Source organism: Camelus bactrianus, chromosome 1 (genome assembly GCF_048773025.1).
Source record: "Camelus bactrianus isolate YW-2024 breed Bactrian camel chromosome 1, ASM4877302v1, whole genome shotgun sequence".
Taxonomy (NCBI): domain Eukaryota; kingdom Metazoa; phylum Chordata; class Mammalia; order Artiodactyla; family Camelidae; genus Camelus; species Camelus bactrianus.
The window spans coordinates 113839331-113866855 of NC_133539.1; the positions used below are offsets into that span (position 1 = coordinate 113839331).

At 41.9% G+C, this 27525-nt stretch overlaps 1 protein-coding gene and 1 non-coding gene across 3 annotated transcripts; one reads left to right on the forward strand and one right to left on the reverse strand.

Moving 5' to 3' along the window:
- On the reverse strand, window positions 1–27270 carry NR1D2 (nuclear receptor subfamily 1 group D member 2). 2 transcript variants are annotated; one of them, XM_074371422.1, is made up of 8 exons: window positions 26949–27269; window positions 18841–19107; window positions 17863–17951; window positions 15759–15903; window positions 13347–13972; window positions 11461–11646; window positions 9360–9570; window positions 1–3392 (listed from the first exon to the last, which is right to left on the reverse strand). In XM_074371422.1, exons 1-8 carry the CDS (start codon window positions 26962–26964, stop codon window positions 3196–3198), a joined length of 1737 nt encoding a protein of 578 aa, XP_074227523.1. In that variant the 5' UTR covers window positions 26965–27269; the 3' UTR covers window positions 1–3195. The 2 variants fall into 2 exon arrangements, with proteins under 2 accessions (XP_074227523.1, XP_074227534.1); XM_074371433.1 differs by lacking the exon at window positions 9360–9570 and having other exon boundaries at window positions 3228–3392; window positions 26949–27270.
- Window positions 23238–23310, forward strand: TRNAV-CAC (transfer RNA valine (anticodon CAC)). Its single transcript has one exon. It is a non-coding gene; the product is annotated as a tRNA-Val (tRNA).
- Window positions 27271–27525: the final 255 nt, after the last annotated feature.

Here is a 27525-nt window from a genome sequence, read left to right on the forward strand (position 1 = left end):
TTGGTTAGAAATAATATTTATTCTCCCCTCCCCCCATGTACAGATTACTTTTCAGAAACATGAAGATATTATCCATGTCTTCATCAATAACAGTTTGTAGAAAATAAACTTAATTCATATCTTGTCAATAATATATTTCTATCATTTCTTTTTAAAACAATAGCCATTGTATTTTTCCATGTTAGCTCAAGAATAGCTTCAAGTTTTATGTTTCGGATCAAATCAACACAATCTTTGTTTATCGGTAATTTCCTGACAGAGCCCCTCCCCCCAACCCCTAAAAAAAATTCTATATCCTAAGTGATAAAGTCTTCTTGTACATTCAGCAAACTTTATACTGGAAAAGAAAAAGGATAATTGAGATAGGTACCTACTCTCGTGCACAGGGATACATCTAGCTGAGCTTCTACACCTTGCTTTGCAATGTTTACATAAAATAAACTGTATCTTATCAAGTTACAATGGTAATTTGTTGAAACGTAGTTACGAAAGCTATACACTTAATCCACTGAAGTTTCCTTCTAGTTTTTGAAACTGTAATTAAACCGTCGCCATAAGGAAAAGCTTCATCCCAAGAAGACGTTTCCCCTTTCCCTCAGCTATTTCTCTCTAAAGGCTTGAATCCTCTCTCAGATCACGTAAAGAGATACATTAAAATGACAGAAAAAAATGTTTTAGCTTGCTGACATAATGCCCTTAAGTTTGCTGACATAATGCCCGTATTTTAAGTTTAAAATGTAAAATCAGAGTTAAAGCATCACTTAATTCATACAGTACATTATTAATCAACAGTGTCCCACCAAAGAGGTTCCCTAAATTGGTTGTCTTCTCCGCATTTAGTAAGTTTATAACCGATGACTCAATCAAAGAATGTGCTTGTAATAGGCTGCTGGTTTAAGTTTAGACGTAGAGGTTTCAATATGGGGCCGTTTTCAAATATAGAAATGCTAAGAGTGGCATATGAACGACTAATTTTGTTTCCCATTACCTACAGGAAGAATTTGTTCAAATAAAATTTTACAAGACAAAATGCAAATATCTACCTATATCTAGATGTATACATGTATATACTGAATCTAACTAAAGTTTTATAAGCAATACTAACATAGTTCTGGTTACACATTCCTAAAGACTTAGTAATTGTTTTAAAGATATATGTTATAAAGAGGCTTATGCAAAAGGCAAAAATTAAGAAACAACATGATCTTTGAGGTTTTCAATATTACTTGAAAAAGCTGTTTCTATTCCCCATAGAAGAAAAACTATGCATTTATCTTAGGAAAAAAAATTATAAAAAGATAATGCTATCATGTAAAGAATTCACAAAAACTATACTGTATATCCCATAAAAGCCCTACCTATTTAAGGTAAATCACAATTATGGTTTATACTGTATTACAGACATCACCATCACCACCTTTCCTCTTTAATAATGAGAGGGTTTCACTCTTTTCTAACTTACTTAACTAGTGCCACAGAAATTCAAGTCCCAGTAGCAACAAGTTAAACAAGGTTACAAAATAAGGCATTCTGCTCACATGTCATTAAAGTAACAGGCTGAGTACAGTTAAGTGGGGTCTTTTCATTTTCACTATTTTATATAATCCAAAAATTATATAGAAGGCAATCTTCACCTAAAAATCCAATCCACTGCTATCTTCCAGGGCAACAGAGAAACATACATAAAATCCTCAGCTTTTTGACGATTTTCTCCACCTGCCATAAACAGAGGCTGATCCTACCTATTTACAAAAGCCCAAAATAAGAAATGTGGATGAAATGTCCTTGACTATATACCATTTCTAAGCCTGTAGGTCACACACTAACTGATTTTTCAAATTATAGGTTAAATCTAATTTGACAAAAATCCCTGTAGTGTTACTTAGGGGAAAAACAAGTGGGTTCAGAACACGCTTGCACATCCACACTCACACACTCAGGCACACGTCAACATGTTAAACAGTTTTCTTAAACATTGGTTGGTTCTCCAGAAAGAATCAAAATAATCTACCATCAAGCTGCAGCATGTGTATCATGGGCGGCAATGCAACCTTTTTCAGCACAAGGTAAGAAACTGAATGAACTTTTAAACAACTAGTACCTTTACCAAAGATGAACTCTAAAATACGTATTTTTTTGAAATTTGGACTTGATGGCCTGTTGCACTTTTACATTAAGTGTTGTTTAAATCAACAAAAATAGAGCATAAACTCAATACTCTACTGTCTAAATATTTAAAGCAATGGTTGTTAACATCATCAACAGGTAAAATGCACCTAATTTGGGTCTTTTGACACCTCCTGTTTTAAGTTTATTATATGATAAAGCTCTTCACAGTTTAAAATATTGTGAAGAAATATATTTATGTGTAACTATATTCACATACATACTATGTACACATACTATGGATTTGATGTACCCATGAACTCTGAATATATGTGTGCCAGATAGACACCCCACACATATGCAGGAACCCTGAATAACAGATGGGTGTGGACTGTGAAATGATTTCCAAGAAATGCGTAGAAATAAAAAAAAATTATCATGAATAATTATAACAAAAATTTAACCTTATTTACATAGTGCCTATCTCCCAAGAGGTAAATATGCTTTCTAGACATTTTTTATTATCTCTGTGAGGTGGGCCATTGGGAACACAACCGATTCTCATTTTCCACAACCAGCGAGCCTGCGCAGGACCATACACTTTCACGGTGGCAGTGTGAAACAGACAAGGAGGTCTAACCTGCACAGCCTCCCATTACCAGGTCAAACGGTCCTGCGGGGAAATCAAGTTTCCATCTTATAAGAGAACTTCCACCACAAAGGATTAACTTTTAAGTCTTCAGATACTTGTGCCTGGGCATTATGTTTATACCACAGGGAGATCAAAATGGTTTTTGGTTTTGGCAGATGAAAAAAGTCTAACATTCAGTGTGACTCTAATTCAGTGTAACTTCTCCAGTTTAAGTGCAACACAGCTGACTGGTCTATCGGGGAAATGCGGGCAATGTCTAATCATGGCTGAAGAGATCTCACCCCAAAGGGCTACCACCTGATCGCAGACAGCCTACAGCCTCGTGCTGCCTTCGAGGCCTCCTCTCCCTCCTCGCACGGTACACACACAGAAACAAGCCTCTCAGCACACAGTGTACAGTTAGCATGAATCAGTTCACGTCTGAGTAACCAAAGGCCTCAGGGGTGGACTTTAAAGGCCAGGAGCTCCTCAGAGTGCATGTTGTTCAACGATCGAAGATCTGGCAACTTCAGAAGCAGCTTTGTAAAAATAGAGGCCTCGTTTGGATGGTTCTTCATGATTAAGGTCCTTAGCGCCCGGATGAGCGTTTCCTGCAGGGCCTCCACCGAGTTGGCGTTCTCTATTCCAGACCGATCTGAGGGAGAGTGCGGAGGAGAGAGGTGGATGAGAGGACACGTCATTGACACTAAACACAAATATCATACTCACTCGTCAATCTCATTAATTCTCAAAACAGGGTTTTATCCACTGAACAAAGGCAAAAGATAACTGACAAAATTTTTAAAATCCCAATGGCAAATTTTTGTAGCTATTATATTACAAAAATATATATCACATAGTACACTTAATAGATCAAAATTCTTTAGTGTTTAGGTATCTTTGTTCACAAAAATCTAGGTTCTGATTTTTCAAATTAGATGCCATCTAATTTCAATTGCTTCTGATTAGCAAAATAAAATGAATAATGTGATTCAGAAATACATCTTTACCTCATGAGGAATAATATCCACATTTGCATGTCACCATGCGTGGTGGCAGCCTCTGCAACGGCCCCCAATGGTCCCCTCATCCTGGTATCCCTGCTCTGCGCATCCTTCCTGCATTGAGTGGGCCAGACTCCCTGACTCGCTACTAATGGATAAAATACTATAGAAAAAAAACGCAGCTTCCATCCTAGGCCTTCTCCCACTCACATGCTCTGAGGAAAGCCGTGTGAGCTGCCCTAGGACGTGGCCAGCGTGCTAAGCAGCTGAGGGCGGTCTCCAGCCATCAGCCAGCCAGGGACTGAGGCACTCAGTCTAACAACATGTGAGGGACTGAGTCCTTCCAGCAACCCTGTGAAGGCCCGGAAGCAGACCCCGCGCTGAAGAGCCTTCCTAAGAGAGCACAGCCTGCCCACTGCTTGACCACAAGCTCCTAAGCAGCCCTGAGCCGGGGACACTCATCTAAGCCACACCTACACTCCTAAGCCTCAGACAGTGTGCAATAACAAATGTATGCATTGTAAGCCACTAAGTTTTAGGGTAATTTGTTACGCAGGAATAGGTAACTAGCATAGTATGTAACTTTATTACCTAGTTATATCATCCTGCATTCACTTTTATTTAGCATACTGTATACTAAACTCATCATACAAAAATGTTAATAAATTAATGATTTAGTATAATCAGCTATCAATAAAAGTATCTTAAAATTAGCCAAAACTATGTTGTTTGCCCGTGGACTTTTTTCATCAACAAGGGCTAATTCTTCCTTTTGCAATAGGTGACAGTAGAGTGCAAGAAATATTCAATGGCTCCTGGTATAGGGAGTTGTAATTAATAAGAAAAAGACTTCTCCAAGGAAGCAAAACTCTCTGGCCATTTGCCCTTATTTAATTTTTTTACAAGGAAATTAAGGAGGTTTTCCACTGTAACTGGCAGCTGAAAAAGCCTACTTGCAATGCGAACACTCAGAACAAGGACTAAAAATTAATAGTAAGGGAGGGGGAAGACTGAGTAATTCTAAATACAGGGGGAAATGATGAAAATAGGAAAAATGATGAAAATAAGTTTATCTTACATTTAGTAAAATTTGGATCATGACTACAACTACGTGCTAATTCTTACGGAAAAACAAACAAACTGAATGTTGACTATTGAGATTTCTGCTTTTTTTTGGGGGGGGGGGTTCAATTTTCCAAACAAAATAGTGAGATAGATCTCTTGACATTTGACTTTGGCCATGCAATTATGAGGGTCATCTTTGCAAAACTACTCCCTTGCCTTTAATATTCAAGTAATTGTTTCCTTTTACATCCTTGCAATGTGTTCATTCACCACACACTTATTAAATGTGTGTGGTTACTGGAATAGGTGCTAGGGAATTATCAGTGGACAAAACAAACCAAAATTCCTTCCTTTAGAGAGCTCATACCTTAACAGAAGAAAGTTAACCGGTTTACACTGCATCACCAGTAATTTACACCACCAACACCTGGGAAAGAATGACAGCAGCCCCCACAAACAAAATCATCTAGACGGCAAAAAAAGGAACAGCAAGTGGGAAAGGATACTGGAGTTAGTATCATCAGGGGAGGCTGGTCCTCCAGTGAACAGCTTGTGCTTGGATGACCTATGCCCCTCTATTCAGCTCCCTTCAAGGAAATAGACACCTATACCTAAAAATGTAAATAATATTAAATTTTTCTAAAACCTCAATTTCTAAAACCATGGTTTCATGATCTCAAGGCCAAAAGACCTACATACAAATCTAGCTGGATCGTAAGCAACAGTCCTCTAGAAGCTGCAACACTGGAAGGCACAGGCTGGAACAGAAATTCACCTTCCACAGGACGCACTGAGTGCTGCACTGTTACCTGCATCACCTCCCTCAGGACACAGCTGTCTTCTAGTTCCTTAACCGTCTGGCTCTTCGTCCCTCTCCCAAGCTTGCACTCCTCACCAACTGTTCCCACGATGCAGATGGAAGTTAAATTCCTTCAACAAAACCCTCTGCGAGGACAGCTACAGTCCGCATCTACATGAGCCTGGGCCTCCCTCACACCTACGCTCCAGTCTCTGCTCTTCAACTGCAAGGGGCTGCTGCCGTTTCACACAACCCAAAGAAGAATTTACCTTCCAGGAGTAATCCCTCTTCTCTCCACAGTATCAGGATTCCTCCAGTCTCCCAGGCAAGTGCCACGTTTGAGATTTCTCTCTCCCTTAACAGCTACAGCTGTTCTGTTGACAAGCAGTGTAGTGGCAAGGCTTCTGAAGCTAGACTAATGAGAGTGCAAATGCCTGCTCAGCCAATAATTAAAAATGTGACCTTGGGCAAATTATTTAACCCCTCTGCTCCTCAAATGCCTTGCCTGTATAAGTGAGGGTAACTTGTTCTAGCTCACATCACAGGTCTGTTGTGAGGATAAAATTATATAATGAGATCATTAACGAACATTTCTTCTGACAACAATAACCAAAACAAAGCAACTGCAGATTCCAAGAGAAACAATTTTGGAAATAAAGCAAACTACAACGTAGCTTAATTCTAAGCAATTAACAGAGAACATAAATAGCCCATTTGTTATCTGACACTTGGAACTTTCCCTTCAAGAAGGACAAGTTTAGGGGAGAGATTTATGTTGCCTTGTTACCATTTCAAACCCACTGTGTGAACACCATGGGCACTATTCACTGAATAATGATGAAATGCTGGTTTTACTTTCCAATTTTTTTAAATCAACTGATAAATAAAGCATGGGAAACAGTCACAACTATAGGACAGAATATGAATGTTTTAATCCTTGACAATGTAAAAGAAAATGGTAGAGCAAAGAAGCCAGGATATGGGGAAAGGAGGGTACTACCTCCCTATGCAGTAAGATTATTCTGTCTCAGCTATCTGAGAGAGTGTAAAAGTGAATGATCGAAGAATGTAAGCATATTAAATTTATAAATAAAACCAATAAAGTGACTGAAAAAATAAAACTTAATGAAAGTTGAGAGGGAAAACTGAGAGGGTACTTTTATTTATCAGTTACATCTACTAAATATAAAGAGGTATAAGCATTGTTCTTAGAGTTGGGAGGGCAACCATCAGAACAATTCAAAAGAAAGATGGTTAGAAATCTAGTCTGAAGCACAGGCTAGGAATACAAGGAGAGACTTTTCAATTTATACTCTTCTACAGTCACTGAATTTTATTTTCCTGCCTGGATACTGCTTTAAAAATAACAATAGTCATTTTTAAGTGATCAAGATTTAAATGTGACATGAACTCTATCATATACTTAAGTGAAACAACATTATCATTTTAAATGCATGGAATTGTACATGTATCTTTGTCTTGCTTGTATATCTTCATATATAAACATAACAAAAATAAGAATGCCTTATGTTCTTCTATAATCAGCCTTTTCCACTTAGGATGTCAAACATCTGTCTATGTACCACATACCAATAAGCAGGCAAATGGATAAATGGACACAGCTGAATGGAGAGAGACCCACCCCCCCAATGCTAACAGTGATCTTTTTTGGTAATGACATTATCTTTATTTTCATTTTAATATTTTCCAATTTCTCAAAGAGTACATATTATTCTTACGATCAGAAAACAAAACAAGGCTTTTTCAAAAATTAAAATTTAAAATAAAATAAAAGTCACAATCGTGGTGGAAAACATAAATGCAGGAGCAGAGCTCCTGGCAGAGAACTCCCCTTCACCCTCCACCTTCCCTTCTTTCCCAACTATCAACTCTCTCTGGGATGTAGCCGTCCTTCTCTACCTCCTTTGCCACATCTATTTTAGGACAGTTCACTGCCTCCCACCTAAAGTTATTTCAACAGCCTCTCAACCTGACTCTCCAGCTCACCTGTCTAATCCACCCAGGATAAAAGTACAGAACTAGCGTTAAAGCATCACTTTGCTCATGCCCGATCGCACCCCTACTCAAGAAGTGACACTGACTTTCCACCGCCCGTATTTGTCTTCTCTGTTTAGTTCTCACAGCTGTCACTCTATAACCTGGTGCCACGTAACGTAAGCCTCGTGTCCCTCCCTCCTTGACGTACACAGCAGTCTTTGGCCACCTGTCCCTCCCCCTCCCCATCTTGTGCTGTCACCATGCCTTCCTATCACTTTTTGCTGGGAACACTTAATAATCCATCCTTCACATTCCAGCTCCACTTTCATCCTCCCACAAAGCCTTCTCAGATGATCTCATCTTCCTTCCCAAAACTACTCACTTGTTTAGTAACACAAGGTTTTCTGTGTTCGTTCTGACTCTCCAAATGGAACATAAATTCTTTTGAGTACAAGCTTGTGTCTTAATGCCTGCTATGTCTCCCCCTGAGCACCTAACTTAAGGCATATTCATCAGATAAAGAAGTTAACAAGTATGGATCACCTTTAGTTTCACAATAATAGATCTAGTGATCTCATGTCAACTCAAACTATCACTAATTACTTATAAGTGCAAGAGGCATTACAAGGTTACTAAGAAACAGGTATCCCTTATTGACACACTGCATTCATACTATTTCCATATAGTAAGTGACTTTTTAGGTACCCAGGTACAGCTGATCAGAAAAGGTAGCCAAGGCGGCTCCATGGTGTAATGGTGAGCACTCTGGACTCTGAATCCAGAAAAGGTAGCCAAATTGTGCTTGCAAATGGCATCAAGTCTTTTACTCCACTGATGGACAGCCCCATTAAGATATACAAAGAACTTACTCTCCTTAAGGAATACTGAGGTAAGTTACTGATTTATGGCTCTGACACACAACCAGGGGCTGTAACTCACACCTTACAACTCTCACAGTGTTCAACACAATGCCTTTTACTTAGAAGGAATCCAATGGGAAACTTATCAAGTCATATCAAAATACTGTATAATTCTCAACAAATGCTTTAAAACAAAGATAGTGATACCTAACAACGGCTGGTACTTACTTACATGTCCCCAGGAAAGTCACTGTGTCTCAATTTCCAATTTGCTACCTGTGCCTTAATAGCTATTTTCTGAATTGAAATACTTGGCTCAGAAATAACTGCAGCACAATGTGAGGTGGCAGGGAAGCCGGGAAACACCACCGATGACTCATACAGACAAACACTAAAAATTAGGACTCAAAACTCTTGGCCACTCATTCAAACAGTGATGAGCATGTATGCTGTGCCAGACCCCACACTAGGCTCCCACAGCACAGTCCCTTCCTTTCAGAGGATGAGGGAACTGAGACCCAAAAAGGTAAAACTACTTACCCACGTCCCACAGAAAACTCAGCAGCAAAGCTAGGTCAAAGCCTACAACTCATAAGTCACTGATTTGTGTAACAAAACACAGTATCTCGATACTTTTAACATTTTGAAATAACTCATATAATATTTTAATTAGAACTTAGAATTATATCAGAGACACCTTCCTGTAGATATACAATGTTCCAAAAAATTAAATCCATGAAGTAACGATGTAGACTCATAAGAAATTAATTATTCAGAAATAACAGATTCATAGTTTAGCATCTTCCTTAAGGCCTCCCCCTCTACACAGCCTGCTGGAAGCCAGCTGCTGCTCGCCGCATTCCAGGTGCAGCATGGTTCTGACCCGGCTTGCTTACCTGCAGACACTAGGACAACTGCTGTAAACAGACTCATCTCTTCATCACTAAGTTGGAGGGCATTTAGTTTCTCACTAAATTCAAACATAGAGTTTAGCAGATCCCCTGCTCCCATTGAGTGTAAATCATCCACGCTATACTTCTTTCCACTTAAAAAGGTGACAGTACGCTCCTTTGCATCAAATAGTGACGCAAACCGTACCATTAAAACCTGGAAAAAGAAAAAGACTTATATATATTTGGAGAAGTTCAATAGTAATATCAAGAAATAACTCAGTATTCAAGTCAGTTAAGAAACATCCTACATACAAGAGAAAGCTGTAGAAGAAAAACTGAGTTTATTTTTACCCAGAACCATTTGCTTAAGGCAAATTCTCTAACAAAGCAATAAATATTCCAAGAACAACATCAAAAAAATTCCAGCCAGCAGCGGCAAAGTACTCAAGTCCTGTGATACTCTATTAATAAAGATTCTGAAATGCAAATTCAAAATTAAAGCAGGCAATAATGCCAAGAAATTTGAAACTGGGTGTTGGCCAAAGGCATGAAAACTCTTAAGCTACCAAGGATATCACATGGTCTCTAAGCCCCAAGTAAGAAGAGCACGATTTCAATGCGGCGACACTTGGAAACATCCGAACACCAAATGCAGCAGATGAACTCCAATTAGTCTGTGTCAAGAACCCATAACCCAGAGAGACAATACACAAAGACAACTATCACAGTAAGTGTTCTAGACACCCAGTTATAACTGGAATCCAAGTCAAACTAGTCAGCAGTTACTTACCCACAACACTCCCTCCACCACAGTAAGCGGTGACATCTATGTCACGCACTTCCCTCAAAACCAGATGAACACTGAACACACATCCTCACTTTGCAACGCTCCCAAGCAAAGACTCGTTTTACCCAAGACAGTCTAGAAAGGGCGTGAGCCTTCTAAGAAGATGGTGCTAACTCTGTAACACAGAAAACCTAAGACAAATCACAAGGTAAAAAGACATAGTCCTGGAGTATGAGACTTGTGTTCTAGATCTGTGTTGTAAATTTACTGGTAATCCAAGAAAAGCCTCTTCCCCTCTCTGGGCTGTAGCTACCTAACCTCAAAGATGGGTGAATTGAACTTGAACTCTGACATCTCTTCTGACTTTAAATCTTAAGTCTGATGTTTTTTTCCTTTAAACAGAAAAAACCTATAGGTCTTACTTTGGAATTATACCATAGCTTTTTTTTTTTTTTTTTTTTAGTGAAAACATCTTCTCTGTTCTAGTCCAAGTACCCGAGAAAACAGAGCCAAAGGCAAAGGTTTATGTGGGATGTGGGCTGGCACATGTGAAAACAGGAGTTGGGAAAAAGGAAATGAGATGGAAAGAAGAGAGAGCCAGTATCAGAGGGTATATTAATAAGATGGACACCACATGACATCAAGGACAACTGAGAGCTCAATCTTGTGGGACTATCCAGAAGTAAGGTTGTAACCCTTCCCCCACAGACCGAAGATCTGGCCCACCAGACATCAACTTCCCACCCACCACCCTGCAATTCAGAATGATGCTTAAGAGATCTCAGAGCAAGTCCTGAGACTTCCCCCACCTCAGCAGCAACAGGGAATCATCCCACTACAGTTGGCAACAGTGGCCGCCTCAAACCAAGGCAGAATGCATCAGAGCAAGAGAAGCTGGAGTAGAAAAAGCAGCCACAGATTTCTACAGTGAGGTGAGGCCAAGAGGACTTGAGGTGGTACACAAGGGATGTCTGACACATCCCCCAAATACTCTACAACCTCCAAAAAGACTAAAACCACATTCTGCTTACCCTTCGTGTTCTGCACTGAACAGAGTAAACGCTAGCTGAGGCTCTTAGCAGGTGTCTAACATTCCGGAGAACCCAAGTTCACACCTGGAAGCAATTCTAGAACTTGGAGTTTGTGTGCTGTGAATACAGCACGTACTCTGGACTTACCTTGTCTCTTCCCAAGATCCTGAGATGGTCATGCTTTTGTTGGTAGTTTCTATCTCTGGACCACAAGCACTTATTTAGAAAAGGATGAAAACAAAATACAACATGCCCTGCATCAATATTCAGGATGAATAAAACTTACCTCAAAAGTCCCAGCCTTTAGAAGGTTGACCTGGTCATGCTGAGAGAGATCTCTGAACCCGGGAATACGCTTTGCAAACTCCACCACTTCCTTCACTGCAGGGGTGAAGCTCATGGAAAATTCTTCCCAGATTTCATGCCCCGATTTATGAGGATCCACATACGGAGACTTACTCATTGGACAAACCTAATTGGCACAAAACAGAAAAACTCTTAAATCGTGAGACGGGGTAAAGACATTCCAAAGGCAGCATACCAATCAGTGGAAACTCAATGTGAAAATACCCTCCCTGACACCAGTAAAATCTACCCATATCAGCACTGTCTCCGTTTGCTACTTGCCTTGTGACGGAAAGCCTCAGAGCAACCTAATTTAAACAGCAACTGACTTACCACAAAAGAGGCAGCCTGAGCAAAGGACATCTGCAACAAGCTATTTCAAAACCTGCTACACGGGTTTAAGAGTTAGTTTTGTAATACTGCTGCCACCTTACACTGGTTCTATGGTTTCCAAACAAATTCACACACATTTACTTGGTTCTCAACAGTTAGTGATGGCAGACATGATAATTACCATTTCTCAGGTAAGGAACTAAGACTTTTAAGAGATTTGGTGACTTACCCAAATACACCTAGAAGTCACAGGCCTAGAACCCAACCCCACACTTAGTATTTCAAAACTCCCTTTTTTCTAAATAGGCACAACTACAATGTTGTCATTCAAAGAGAAAGCGACAGTGAGATGCCTCACTTTTTTAAAAAAGGTCATTGATGACTTATTTCATACACAACGGTGTGGCCACTGACCTCCACTTGTTCAATTAGGACACAGTAACTGGATATACAAGGTGCACCTTCTAAATGAGGACTGGGGAGGGAAAAATAGGAAGGCACAAAAGGTATGAGAACACTGAAAGGACTATGGAACACACAGTGTGTACGCCATTACTAAACCCAGCCCTTACATTCCCACTAGCTCCACAGGTGACCGGGAATGGGATGACTCCACGAAGAATAGCGCAAGTTAGAACTTAAATGCTTACACATTTTTCCCTCCTTAAGGGAGCCACGAAGTCTAATAACATAGAAAATTACTTTCCAGATACTTGCAAGTGACAAAAAAAATCTAACATAAGGACTGGGGTAGAGTCAACTACTTTGAAAACGAAAAAGATGTTAATTACTTGTCTGTAGAAAATACCAAGCACTATCAAAGGGTCTCATGGTGTGACCGGAGTGCGCGGTGCTGCTGCTTGGGACACACTTCTGGCTGAATAGAAGCACCGTACTTTCATGCAGACTACTGTATTTGATGAAAAACATTTGAATGATATGAGTAACATTAACTCATCCCAGAAGATAAAGTCTGAGAAAATCTTCAGAAACCAGCTTATTATATTAAACTATTCCTAAATTTTCAAACAATGAAATATCCATGTTCTGTATCCAAAGACCATTTTGCATGATAATGATTAAAGAAAATAATTCCCATCTAAATCAAGAAACTACTGACTGGCAAGCTAAAAGGATCAGCTCTTCGAGAAAATCCCAAAGCTAGTAAGGTAATGATTAATCAGAATGCAACACTCTTGAAAGGGATTTCTAAGAATTAAAGGACCAATTCTTCATGATCCGTATTTTACATAAAATCCCAATCCCAAGCATAGTATGGATCAAATAACATGCTTGTACCTCGTTCTGTGAGAAACCAGGTCATTCAACAAACGATGTTTATTAAAAATACCTGACCTAAAATACTGCACAAAACTGATTCTGTAAAACCTCTTAGGGTTTCTGACACCCCCACCCCTGCCCCTGATGTTGGTATAACCTCCAGATAAAAGCTTTCCTTGATACAAGATGAGCAAAAAATTGATTTCACTATACCAGATGCATTCTCCCTCCAGTGTCGCGCAGGTAACTGTTCTTGTTCTCATTCTGAGAAAATCCATCTATGGAAACTCTATCACATACTCTTTGAGTATAAGCATTGGAGAAGTTCATACAATGTCCATTTGCAATACAAATGGCATGCCCGTTTGGGTAATGCATTACATTCCTCCCTTTGTACTGTCCATTGAGATGCTGCTGGCTCTCACTGCAAGGAAAGTGGCCGCTAAGCCCACCGCCACAATGGTCATGATTTAAATTATACTGATCCATGCTCTTGGGAATCCGTTCTCTCTGTGGCTGCATGGTCTCTGTTGAGTTTTCGCACTGCTCCTGATTGTACATAAAGGTATCCTTGTGCGCTCTGGTTACCATGCCAATCACTTCTTCCTTTGCAAAATCAGAAGAGGGAGGAGAAGAGCCTTTGATGTTTTCTTGCTCCAGCTGGGGTTTGGGTCGCAGCTGTTCCTGGGCTGGTAAAGCCGTCTGTTCATGATGTTCCACTAATGTGTCACTCTGCAAATGACCACTGAACTGGCTGTTCATCATGGTCTTCATCGCACTTTGCATTTCAATCAGCATCCTCTGTTTTTCACGCTTAGGAATACGACCAAACCGAACAGCTATTGAAGAGAGAGATATTTAATATCTACAGTCTAAATAAGACCTGTTTGTACAAAAGCATAACAAAAAATTAGTCCTGACAGCTCTGGCCTCTAGTCATACCAGTAAAGAGCATCTATTTGTGTCTGGCCCAAATTATTCCAAACTTGATGGCTGTATTTCTGATGTACCATACGAAGCGGGCGGGGGATTTTTCTCCCAAAACAAAGCTAAGGAGAAGATCTCTTGGGTATTTTATAAGCAAAGTCCAAGAAAGAAATTTGAAATTAACTAACAAAAATCACAGCTCGAAGCAGACCAGCATTACTATGCAGCACCTTGCTAAGAAGGCTGAAAGCTCTGTTCTTAAGAAGGCACATGGGATTCAGCTGCCCACATCCACTAACATTAATGGAACCCAGTAGTACAATCACTCCCTGAACAAGACCCAACTATTAAATGATCTGCTCTCCCCTTTTCCAACTTCTTAAAAGAGAAAATCTTAAAAAGAGAGAAAAAGAAGAAGAAAAAGAAAAAAGGAAAACCACAGTCAATAGAAATGTAGTTACTGGAAAATAACCTTCCTGGATTTTAATTAAAATCAGTGAAACAAAAATAAAATCATTCATCCTCCATTATCTTAGAATGTGTCCTGTCTCATCATGAGGGAAAGAAAAGCTTCTTTCTTTTCTAATATTTAGAGAGACAATAAAAACTCAATATACCCACCCAGCAAGAAAGCCTTACTCATCTAATTGTAGCCTCTGACATTTATCACTATCACAGACAATTTTATCATGTTGCACACTTTACCTCTGCTCCCTCCTTCACAACTGATTGTCATTTTTATTCTTTTGAGGCAATCACAATATCCATCAACTTTGGATCAGTATTTCTAGTGCTATAAAAAAAAAATTTCAAACAATCGAAAATACAAAACATCAATTGCTGAACTCTTTTATTCAAGAACTCCTAATTGCAATACTGTTATTTCTGGGCCAGTAAGATCTTAGAGAAACCTAAGGAATTGCTTAAATGACCCTTCCCTCGAAAAACCCAAGGTTCATTCTTAGCAATTCTTAATTAACTCTACTAAACCAATTCCTCTGAAAAACCTCATACTCCTCTGCTATGTTACTTAGAACAGAATGAGACTATCCAAAAAATGATTACCCTAAGCACAACAAAAGAGACAAATCTTTCAGTGACATCATCCACAGATAACACTAACAGCCCTGCAGAGTATCACAACTTTCGTTTTCCATGGGAAGTGATCGCGCCAGAGCAGAGCAACCACCTCCACTTCAGAGCCTCCTGTTCTTTCCACTGTGCATCTCCTTTCAATGTATTCAGAATCCTTGCCCTGAAAGCACACAGACATCTCAAGACTGAGAAGTTACAGAGATAATTCAGAATAAGGGGAAACTGATCCCTCAGGACTGCTAAGAAATCAAGAAGAAAAAGCCAAGGAAGGGTTCCCACATAAAGAAAAACTTAAAACTTCTTTTTTTATTTAAGGAAAAAGAAAAAGTATTCAGCTTGTATAGGGAAAAAAATGGGTCTTTTCACAGGCAAGTAACAAGAAAAGAAGTGAGCCACAAGCTGTTTCTGGGGTGATGATGCTAAAACTTGACTTTATAATGAATCTGGCATCCTACAAGGCATCAAAATGTGTTTTCTAAAATCTGTTTCACCCTAAGCACAAGAGGGCCATTGGTAATTAGCTTGTAGCGCTGGTTTATGCTGAGGAATAAAAGCCAAGCTCCATATGCTTTAAGAAGATCACTCTTTAAACTGGGAACATACCATCTCTTGACATTCCGACAGAGAGACACTTTTTGAAGCGACACTGCTGACATCTGTTCCTATTCATTCTCATTATAGAACAGTTTTCATTCTTCAGGCACTTCTTGTACTGGATGTTTTGCTGAATGCTTCTTCGGAAAAAACCCTAAGAACACAGGAAGATGTACCCCGCCTATTTAAAAACATCTAGACAAACTCCTTGTAAGGGTTCCCCCCACACCTAACTATCAGGTATATTACTAGCTACCTGGGAAGTAACTTTGGCATAGAACACAGGGAAATATAATACTGGCACGTAGAATTTAACTCAGTTCTTACCAGTATCAGTACTTACCTATGCCCACTAGCCAAACAAAACTCTTCTTCCCTTTCTTCCCTTTGGAGAATCTTGGCGCTTGCCAAAGCATCCCTTGTACTACACTTTACCCTGTTACCAGCCCTGCCTGCAGCCAATTTTCCAGCTCATACTTTTAACACGTTGATCGCCCACTGTGGATCGGGTGCCCCTGAGGAAACAACTGTCACCCAGATTTGGGTGACATGGCAATCAACGTGTTAATCACAGACAAAACTCTTAAAATATGAATGACTGATTTCGAGGAAGCTGACAGAGAAATGTGTTCCCTAGCTATAATCCCCTTGCTAGAACCGAGGATTACATTAGTAACTTGTTGGTCTTTCCTGGATTATTACCTGCTGACACCAGACAGGCCTACTTATATGGGCCAGGTGTTCCTGGTTACTTGTCAGCGATAGGTAAGTGTCATGCCACAGCCCACAGACCAGTTAATGGCTAGGAAAGACAGTTCCCAGCTAAATGGCTACAAATAACTTTACTATGCAAACAATTTAAGGTCAAGCTTTGTAAGTGGTCTTTGAAGATCTCCAGGTAAATGGTTCCCTTGACTTTTTCAGAAAAATCAAGAACAAAATTATTTTAAACTGCAGTTTCCTTGAATACCATAACTAATCACATATTTGATGACTCTATATTAGCAACTGGGGGATACAGCATCTTTATACTTTGTTACTGCAACATTATACTTGGATGCTACAATATCTGAGCTAGACACAACTTTAAGAGCAATTATGTATGGTTTTATCAACAATACACAATTAGGCTCATTTGCTTGTGCTTTTGTTTCTCTAGCTATAAATATAAAGGGAGAATAATGCCTGTCCCACAGTTATTTCACATTTTTGTAAAAAAAAAAAATATACAGAATTTTAAAACAGTGGAAAAGTGCTGCATCTATATAAAATACTGACTAGTTCTGTGAAGTGACCCAACCATTCAGAGCTACCAAACTCACAATTCATTCAGAGCCACCCTAGAAAATATTTCTTCTTTCGTGATATATATTCATTATCTTGCTCGCCCACCATATCCTGCCAAACTGGATTCCTGCTCCTGGCTTTCAGTCCAAGAACAGCAAGAGCACATGTCTTGGCCATGTTAATTTTAGATACTCAAGAGAAAGGGCTGTGCCAGATTAAAAAGGAGACAGAGAGAGAGAGTCCCTGGATAAAAGCAGGCAGTACAGGCCATCTCACTTGGAATTATCTGACTCAGAAATATGCAACTAAACTTACAAACAAAATGAGCTTTCCCAAGGGCTCAATTTATATTCAAGATTCTTTTATGAATTTGGGATTACTTCTGATACCACATTTTCACAAGTATTTAGGAATCAATCCCAACTCCTCGTACCTGACATGTCAGAATGTCAAAGTATCTGATGAGGCCTATTCAAAGTTTGTTTAAACTAAGTTCCAAAACAGGCAGTAGCACTTTATCTGTTCTGCTCCCTGCTGTTTCATTTGGAACAGTGCCTGATACAGTAACAAATAAACATTTCATACCATATTGAAGTTTGAGTGAGATAGCAGATTTATTGTGATCAAAATCTTAAAAAGAAATACTTTCACCGAATTTAAAATACACTTTTCAAAACAAGTTATGTCTATACAGAATATAAAATGCTTGATACTTTAAGAGGAGCAGCTGATTTCTCTCCTCCTCTCAGACTGTCAGCTGTGGAAACGGGCAAACCTAACTTTAATCCCAGAATCAGTAGCTTAAAGAAACAAAAGCATGCTTTACCTTACAACCTTCACAAGCATGAACTCCATAGTGGAATCCTGACGCCACATCCCCACAGACTTTACACAGCAGAACCATGCCACTGAACTCTAAGGCACAAACAGACACAAGAGTGAAAAGCTGGAAGAAAAAACCACAACTGTTTCGTTTTCTTTCCAATTGAATGTTTTGTTCAACTTGTAAGTACTTTAATATACAAATCTATGTTTATAATGTAAAAGAAAAATCCTTACCCCAAATTAACAAATTAAAAGAAATTGTGGTTTTCTTTTAAACATTTTACAGCACTGCCAAAAATATCTCACAGAGCTGGCTTTTCCCTTCCTGATGGTTTTAAACATACACTGATTTTAGAGTTACTTTACATCAGATATGCAACCAAACTAAGAAAACAATTCTGCTGGATAAGAATTAAGAAGTCAGGCAGAGATGTCAATCAATAAAGGTGCCAAGGGGTGTCTCCACAGGCTGCTCTACAGACACTCAGTTGAGCTCACCTGAAGGCACCAGACGGGCCCCATTCCTTCCTGATCCTGCCCTGTACCGGCCCATCTTACCTCCACCCTCACTCAGGGGTCCAAATTTCCACTACTCATTTGGCTTTCCCAATCCTCCTTTGTTTCCTAATTCCAAATGTTCCTAGGTCCAACTGCATGAACACAAACCCTTTTCCACGAGTAAGTTCTAAAAACCAGACTCAGAAGTGCCGAAGTGCTGTGCAATGGGGTACCCTAGAGAAAACATGGTCAGAGTACGTAGCCACATATCTTGCTCCTTGGCAAGAATCAATTATGACAGCCCCTAGGCAGCAAATTTTAAGACCACCAATGATTTCTTATCTAATCACTCAACTATGATTACCCAGAAGAGAGTGAAAATTACACCCAAAAATAAAATGGTCCCCCAAATGAACAGCTGATAAAGCAAGCCCTGCCTACAGTTAGCGGTACCAACCCTTAGGAAGCCAACGTAACTTACTTGTCACTCCACTATGACTCTTTGTCATGCCAGGTGCACTCGATTTGCCTGTTTTCATAGAACAATCGATTCGATCCTTCTTTAGGATGCCTTCAGAGTTGGAGAGGTCAGCATTTTTGGGATTCCCGTTGTTATCAGAAGTAGTGCTATTTGGAGAAGATGGAACAGAGGAGGAGGAGGACTGGAAACTATTCTCAGAGCCCTCACTGTGACAAGAGGCGGGGCTAGAGGCTGAGCTGGAAGAACTGATATAGGCAATCACACCTCCTAGAAAAGAGGGGCAAATCAGGTAATTAGACACACGATAACATATAGTTTCTACTTTTGCAAATCTGAACAGTAAAGTCACTAACTTCAGAAACAGGTTAATGATTAAAATTACCCCAAAAGGAAAAAGTAACTTATTTCCTTCCCTATTTCCTACTACTCTTGCTTCCTCAAAGTTCAAAGCCATATAATTCCCACTGATTAGGCATTCTGAGCACATGCAGATTCAAACCTAAAGTTTTTCATTTTCCAATCTATTCCTAAAAGGAATGAAAAACCTTCCTGAGTGACACAGTTTAGGGTCAACAAGTTGTTTTGGCCGTGAAGAAATCTGGTTCTCGCCCTCTCTTTGCTTCCCTCATTATACCTTTATATGACTCAATCCCAGAACAATGAGTTCATCTTTTACCTTCCCCAGCACTTGGCTGAAACAAAGGTCAGTCAAGAACAGATTAACATTTGGAACTCCAGATAAAGTAATTTCTCCAGATGAAAAACCCTTCACGGCTGTTGCTCCCAAAATCTTTGTTTTGATGCTCCCTGAAGACTCTATGATTATCCACTAAACTCCAAGAAAACACTCTTTTCTCTCCACACACTTCTGCCGTTGGACTTGCAGACACATTTAACTCTAAGCAGCTCTTAAGGAATCCAGACTCACTACTTGCTTTCCTGACTCACTATTTACAGTAATTGTCAAAGAGGCTGGAAGGAGAATGCACGCTGGAAGCTAACTCCCTCTTCACGGAGCTACTTTCAGAACACTCTTCATAACTTCATTCATGTAACCTCCACAACCCCCTGAAAACTGACCCAGACCTCTTAGAGACTGTAAACCTGCAAGGTTAAGAAATAGCATTTAAAATTACTCTTAGGGTATAATTTCAAACTTCTTCCCTCAAAGCAATAACATGTTGCAAGAGTAACCTCAGGGCCAAACATGTTATTTTTCTGAATCCCAGGCCAAACAAGTAATTCTCATCTTCTCTGCCAAGTTCTGCCGTGGTTTCTTTTTCTCTCTCCATCATCAGCAAACATGTATTGGCTTTTCCAATGTGCATCAGATACAAAGGTTAATTATCCTTCTTCCATCGCTGTCCTGAACTTTTATTTAAACCTACTGTTTTCCTGTTTCCATCTATTTCTTAACAAGAGAGACTATAAGCACCTAGGGTCTCTTAATTCTCTGTACATGCTTTACAGGTAATAAGCCTGCCATAAAGATTTCTAAGACCTACTTCTCTATCTTTGTGAAGCCCACATCTAATAACATGGACAGATCCTTAACAAGATGAAACATCACTAGGAAGTCACAAGTAAAACAGGCATTTTTGAGAACCTAGATGACTATTTGAAAGAGAAAGTGAATTTTACACATTCCCAAAGGAACAACTGCAATTTAAGCATTCACTCTGAAATGAAAACCTTCCTTGCTAGAGGGAAATGATTCCCCAATCTTTTTTTAGGTAAGAGTCACACTTTTAAGTCATTCAAGTTCAAATACACACACACACACACACACACACACACACACAGAGCAAAATGCTGTAGCCAAATCAATTCCAAAGAACAGAAAGACATTTCTGTTTACGGAGAACAAAAAAAGGCAAAGGAATTTTAAGTCACTTTTAGTCTGTCATGTTGACATTAGGAGCCAGATATATACTTAAGTACCAATTATACATATCCAAGCCGGGAAGCCCCTAAGAAGTAAAATGCTACCACAACTCTCAGGGAGTTTGATTACAAACCAGAAGAGAAGTTGAAACAGGTGCCTACTACGCCAAGAGAAACACAACAGTGATCATCATACACAGTAATATGCACAAATGCAACTAAATGTACTTGAGTCTTAAAGACAAAAAATATCAACAATGTGGACAATTCCATCCACTTTCCACTCCTGAAGCATATGCCTGGCATCAGTCTTGTGGTGGAGGTATGAATCTGCTCTTTCTATAGTCTGATCCATTTCCAAATGCCCTTGACATGTGCTTATCACCTGCCCAGAGCAAAGCCAGTCATCCTCAAAGTGTGGTCCTGGACCAGCGGCTTCAGCATCACCTGGAACTCTCTTAGAAATGCAAGTTCTCAGGCCCCACTCCAGATCTATTCAATCAGAAACATTAATCACCTTGATGATTCTGAATCACAGTGAAGCTTGAGAACCACTGTCACAAGCCAACTACGTCATCTGTGCTCAATGGGAGAAAAAGCAACCAAGGAGAATTTTAATAATAGGAATTTCATTTACCACTGATTTTAAAATCTAAAAGCTCCTAACACTCCAAACACAAGAAAGAGATTCCTAACTTTGAATTTATTCCACCATTCGGAGAGATTATGCAAAATAAATATCATCAGAACCACCTGCTGCTTTTTTCAAAATACACATTTCCAAGGCCCTGCCCAGACTAGAGAAGGCACTCTCAGGATTGAGCACTTGAACAGGTTCTCCAGGTGATTCTCTGCACGCTGAAGTAGAAGGACGGCTACAACCAGTGAATTCAAGCACAAACTGGCCCACAGCTTTCAAGGTTGATTTTTCAGACATAACTGCCTGAGTATCCCTAACACACGGAGTCCAAAGAGAAATGATTTTAAACTGGAAGTCTATCAAATGTCATGGTGCTGGGTAAAACCACCGTGCCAGATGTTTTTATAAAACTTTAGAGATCTGAAGATCCCATTAGAAATTCCAGGTGGTAGCAAACTGCTACTTTTTTCACACTTGCTTTTGCTCAGAATGGGATACAAAGAAAAATATTATCCTTAGTCCTCAATAAATTCCCCCAAAATTCACAGCTATCTGTCTGAAGTACTATCTCAGGTAGTAAATTCACTAACATCTCATTCTCTCAAAACATGAGAAAGTAAGGCCTTCCTAGGGCCAGCATTTGAGTCAGCCATTTCTGTTCATAAGGTCTTCTACCTCCGCTTGGAAATGAACACGCTATCCTGGCGGCTTAAGAACCGGATTAAAGCCCTGATTGGGCAATGGAAGGTATTGTTATTAATTACCCAAATCGCGCCTGCCTTTGCAAAAGCTCCAAAATCACACCTAAGAAAAATTACTGGGCTACTATCAATCCAGTTAAGATTCAATTCCTGTCTTTAGGAAGTTCAACAATCATTTACAACAAGCATCTGCGCCAGGAGCCATGGAACCAAAGATGATCCACCGAGAGGCAGCTACATTCTCTTATCAAAACCTTTGGCACTGACTTGGCTGTCTTAGCACGTATCAGACACCAATCTACCAACCTGATGGTGAGCAACCCAAATAGGTTAAATTTTAATTTCCTAGAAGGTAAGGAGTACATCTAGAAGTTCCTCAACTCAATGAAGAAAGGGAAGTGAAAAACACAAATCAGCAAGAATGTCGAGAATAAAATGACACAATTTCACATCATATTTCATCCTCACAAGAACTCTATAAGTTGGCTTCCATTACCCCATTTTACAGAAGAGGAACTCAGACTCGGAGAGGTTAAGTAACACAGCTACCACGTGGCAGGGCCAGGGCTAAAAAGTCAAGGCTGTCTAATTCCAGAGCAGGGACTACTGTTTCTTACTGAGGAGAACCTAGGCAAGCAAGTCACTTTCAGTCTCTCTAAACCTGAGTCATCTTCTACAAAATGGGAATATCTGCCTGAGTTATTACAAGATTGAAAAGAAATGGTGTTTATAAATGTGCTTTTTTACACGAAGAGTTTTTAACGATAAAGCAAGAAAGGTCAAATCCCTGAACCAGCAAGTCCAACACCTCCAGAAACAGGCAGAATGTATCTTAGTTGCCTCCAGCTAAAATTAGCTGAGGCAGAGTCTTCTCTATTTTTAGTTGAAAAGGACCCTGGAGCTGGGCCAGGTTCCCAGGCTAGGGCTTACCCAGTGGTCAACTCCAGACAAGCCAGAAGTCAACATCCAATTTTGTCCTGCTGGGAAGCACTTGCTGTCCCTGCAGATACTGGGATTTTCTTACTCTAATTCTAGACTTGCCCATCATCAAATTCCCCACTGCCCATCATCCTGGAAAGTATGTTTATGTTCAAGTCATGACTGTACTTTTTTTTGCCTGTGGCTTAAAACAAAACATTTTTAACCATTAAGAAGCTTTAGTTTTCTCAGGGGGAGGGTATAGCTCAGTGGTAGAATGTGTGCCTCACATGCACAGGGTCCTGGGTTCGGTCCCCAGTACCTCCATCAAAAGTAAATAAAAACCTAATTACATCCCCCCAAAAAAAACTTTTTTAAAAGGCTTTAGTTTTCTCATTTTAAAAGTAAGTTATTAATAATTTCTACTCACAGGATGATAGAGTGGATCTAATGAAGCACTAAACTTCCAACTGTGTGCTAGTGTCAGGGCTCCAGAGAACATGGTCCCTTCCCTAAAACGCCTTTATAGGCCAACTGAGGACACAGCTATGTTAACCACTCATTCCAATGCAATGTGAGCAATGTTTCATACAAATTACTGTGACCTGCTGATGGCACAAGAGCGCTATGGAGGGCAAAGATCAAGAGAGGCGAACATAGCCAAGGTGACAAGTGGGATCTTAAAGAATATGTAAATTATTAAAGGACATACCATGTAAGAGATTATTTAAGAAAACAAAGAACACAGTGACAAAAAGCAAAACGATCTTATTTTGTAAAACAGTGTTCTTGTCTTCATGTAAATGGGGGGGAGTGGCAGGGGGGTAGTGTAATCTAGTGTCTGGGGACAAAACCATACTAGCAGCAAGATTAAAAAAAGAGGAATGATGAAATTGGGAGGCTCTGCTGAGCCCTGTCCTTCTTCCACCAGCTATGACCCTATACCACTGCAAACTGTATGGATGCATTCAGTATCTTCTTCACCCTCAAGAAGACAGGACCACCAAAGTTTTGCATATACCTTCAAATGTTCTATGGCTAAAACCTAGCACAGCACAGTAGTTACCTTGTGCTCCCCAAGTAGACTTTCTGGATTCAAAATCAGGCTCTCCACTTGCCTGGGTAAGTTACTAAACTTCAATTTACTTAGACCCTCACCTTCAAGTGGTGACAGCAGTACTTTCTTTCATAGAATTCATGTGAAGTATCAAAGTAGTAACACATGTAAAGGGCCTGGCATATAAATGCTCAACAGATACTGGTGATTATTATTTTACCATCATTATACTGGAAGAGTTCGATCAGAATAGTTCAAACAAAACCAACCCTCTACCCATTCTTCTTTCCTTCAGTTTTGAAGGTGACATCTACACCCAGTGGGTTCTCTGTAGGTTTATTTCCATGCTACCTTCTGAATCCCTTAACTCCAATGACTAGTCAAGCAACTTCCTGCTTCACTTCTGATTCTTCCCACTATCTTATTGCTTCTCTCTCCAAGTGAAGTTTTCTTTACTCTTACCTTCCTCTGATCTTTTCTTTCAAGTTTGGAGAAACATGGTAGAATACAGATTTATAAAGATAAGAATGTGGGAATGTTTTCCTAATTTTTAAAATGTGCATTACCCCCGTGGTTATGAAGTTCGTGCAATAAAAAAACTGCTATACTCAATCAAAATCTGTGACAAAAATGTGGAGTCAATTTCTACAACATCACTATTTCACATCTGTATTAGTCATGGAGAGGGCAGAGACACAATGTGTCATGATTTATAGGACAGAGAGACTGGTCACTGGTTGACTATGTATTGACTAATAAAATGGTATCCACCCAAAGGGAGGAGACAGAGGTATGCCACACAACACTGAACTTGGCCCCATCCTAGCAACATTTACAACAATCAGGAGGAAGTTAAAGGGAATGCTTATCAAAGTTCCCTCAGAAGGATGGCAGAAATTATTAGTATACTGGGTAACAGCTTGTGACAACCTGACCTTGAAGCCAAAAGGAGTAAGAGAAAATTTAAGAAGGGTAACTTCAAGTTCCTACAGTTCAGGTCAAACCATTAACTGCACGATGGATGAAACCTAGCTTCAAAACAGTTCACATGAAAAGGTTCTAGTTGACTGCAAGGTTACTGTGAGTCAGCAAAGCAATATGCCACAAAGGCAAAGCCTGCAGAGAATTCACTTACAGCAGAATTCCCAGCTTGGAACTTGGTAACCGTCCAACAGCTTCCACAGGAGCCTGTTCACTTCTGGGTGCCACATCCCCAAGGGTAACAAGGATGACGATCAGAAAAAAACAACAGAGCAAAGACCAAGGGCTGAGAACTGACAATGGAAGAACTGGCAGGGGATGGGAGCAGGAAGCCGGTGTCAATAATCATCCAAATGAAATGTAATCATTTGTAGCCACAAAAGCCAAAATTAACATCAGACATAATGTTCCAGTAAAGTTCAAAACAGAAAAAAACCTTTCTAACCACCTGGGACGCCCACCTTATCCGATTGCAAAGCTGGAGGAATTCACTTACGCTGGGTTAGAGGGGGTTGAACCTTACAATCTCTAAATTCTGACCAAGTGAAACTTCAATTCCATGATAGATTTACTCAAATTTTTAAACTATCCTCCAAGGGGTAAGTAGGCCCACAGGTAACGAAAACACAGAAAAATGACTTTTTTCACTGTTGGTGGAAAATTCACAATGTTAGGAGGGTATGGTTTCTAGAAAAAGTAACTTAAAAAAAAATAACTGGTTGCTTCTGCAACCTCATTGGCTTCAGGGAAGGGCCATCCTTCGTCTAGGGTCAGACAAAGGGCAGAAGGGAACCCGGAATTGTTCTGTGGCGCTGAAACAAGACAAGAGAAGGACTGATCAGGTCAAATTTTGTTAATCAGATTCGGGGAAGGCCAGCGAGCCATGAGTGTAAAAAAAAAATTACGCGAACTGGCAACAGCCAGCCTTACGGGAGGCCTGGGAATCACTCGGGGTCACCTGAGTCACTAAGGGTGGGACCCGCTCACAGGCTGCCAGCCCGAGGGGACCTTCGGCCCGCTTTTGTGACGGAAGGCGTGTAAGGCAGGTCGCGGCCCAGAGGAGGTCACTGAAACAATGAATTTTTTTTATTTTTTATTTTTTTGCAAATTCGAGGCAGCACCACCACGAGGGCTGTCGTGGGCCCGTCCGCAGGGCGTCGCTCGGGAGCCACGCACCCCCGAGGGCCGAGGAGGGTCGGGCGTCGGGGAAGCCCCACGCCCTCCCCGCCGGCCCTCCTTCGGCCCCGGGCGCGCCCACGCTCCGCGCTTCCTCCTCACTGCCCGCCAGGCCGCGGCTCCGCGCGCGGGCCACCTCGGGGCCGCGCGGGCGGCGGTGCCCGGCGCCATCCGCGCCCGCTCGGGAAGCCGGGCCGCGAGTCCCCGCGGCGCGCACGCGCGGCCTCCTCCGCAGTGAGCAACCCCGCGGGGGAGGAGGGGATCGCGGCCACGTCACAGCCCGAGGGTTCCGGCGGGGCGGGGCCTCCCGCGGGGCTGCGGCGCTCCAGGCCGGCGCGCGTGCACCCGCCCCCACGTGTCCCTGCGGCCCCCGGGAATGTGGGTCACGGAGCCGAGCGGCCTCACGTGTCCCCGCCCGCCGCCGCCCCAGCGCCCATTATGTAATGCCGCGTCACGCGCCCGCCCAGCCAACCGGGGCCCGCGCGCCGCCGAACGTAAACACAGCGCGCACGTGGCTCGCGCGGCCGGGCCATGTGAGGGGGGGGCCGGGCCGGCGCCGCCGGGCCGCGCTGCGGCGTTGCGGGGAGCGGAGAGGGCGGCCTGGGGGGCGCCGAGCGCCGCGGCCGAGGCAAGTCCACGGCGAGCAGCGGCCCTCCCCGTCGGCCCCCGGCCCCCGCCGCCGCCCTCGGAGGGCCCCGCGGGGCTCCGCGCGTCCCTCCGCCGCGCCCAACCCGCCGCAGTCTGCTCTTACCCGCATTCACCTCCATGGTGCCCTCGGGGAGGGGGCCGAGGCCGCCCGCTTCCCGCAGAGGGGGCAGCGCCGCCGCCGCCTCAGCGCCGCGCCGCCCCGGGCTGGAGGCAGCGGTGGTCGTGGGGCCCCCTCATGGGCAGGGCGGGCGGGAAGCCCGGACCCAGGCCCCGCGGCCGGAGCTCGGGCTGCGGGGACAGAGGGTGGCGGCGGCCGGCGAGCGGCGCTCCTCGCGGGGTCCCTGACAACAAAGCGGCAGCGCGGCGGCTTCCTGCAGCCAGCGCACCGCGGCGGCGAGGGCGGCTGACGGGGAGGGCAGCCGCGACCATGTGACCCGCGCACACACCCCCTCCCTCCGCCCGCCCCTCGGCCGGCCGCTGCGGCGACTCCGCCCCCTCCCGCCGCCCGCGCCCCTCCCCTCCCCCTCCTCTTCCCGGCCTCCGCCAACGCCTGCTCGCCCTCACCCTGCTTCCCCTCCTCTTCCGCACTTCCCTCCTCCCGGCCGACCTTCCCGCCTCGGGCTGGGAGTACCCTCCACGTACACCTCCCGAGACCTGCCCCCTCCTCCACCTAGTGACAC

Excerpts from the sequence above, each read along its gene's own strand:
- NR1D2 (XM_074371422.1), bottom strand. Across the intron at positions 13,973-15,758 it reads TGTCGGAATGTCAAGAGATG|CTGTTCGGTTTGGTCGTATT; the intron begins GTATGTTCCCAG and ends TCTCTTCAATAG. Across the intron at positions 3,393-9,359 it reads AGTTGTCCTAGTGTCTGCAG|ATCGGTCTGGAATAGAGAAC; the intron begins GTAAGCAAGCCG and ends ACTCTCCCTCAG.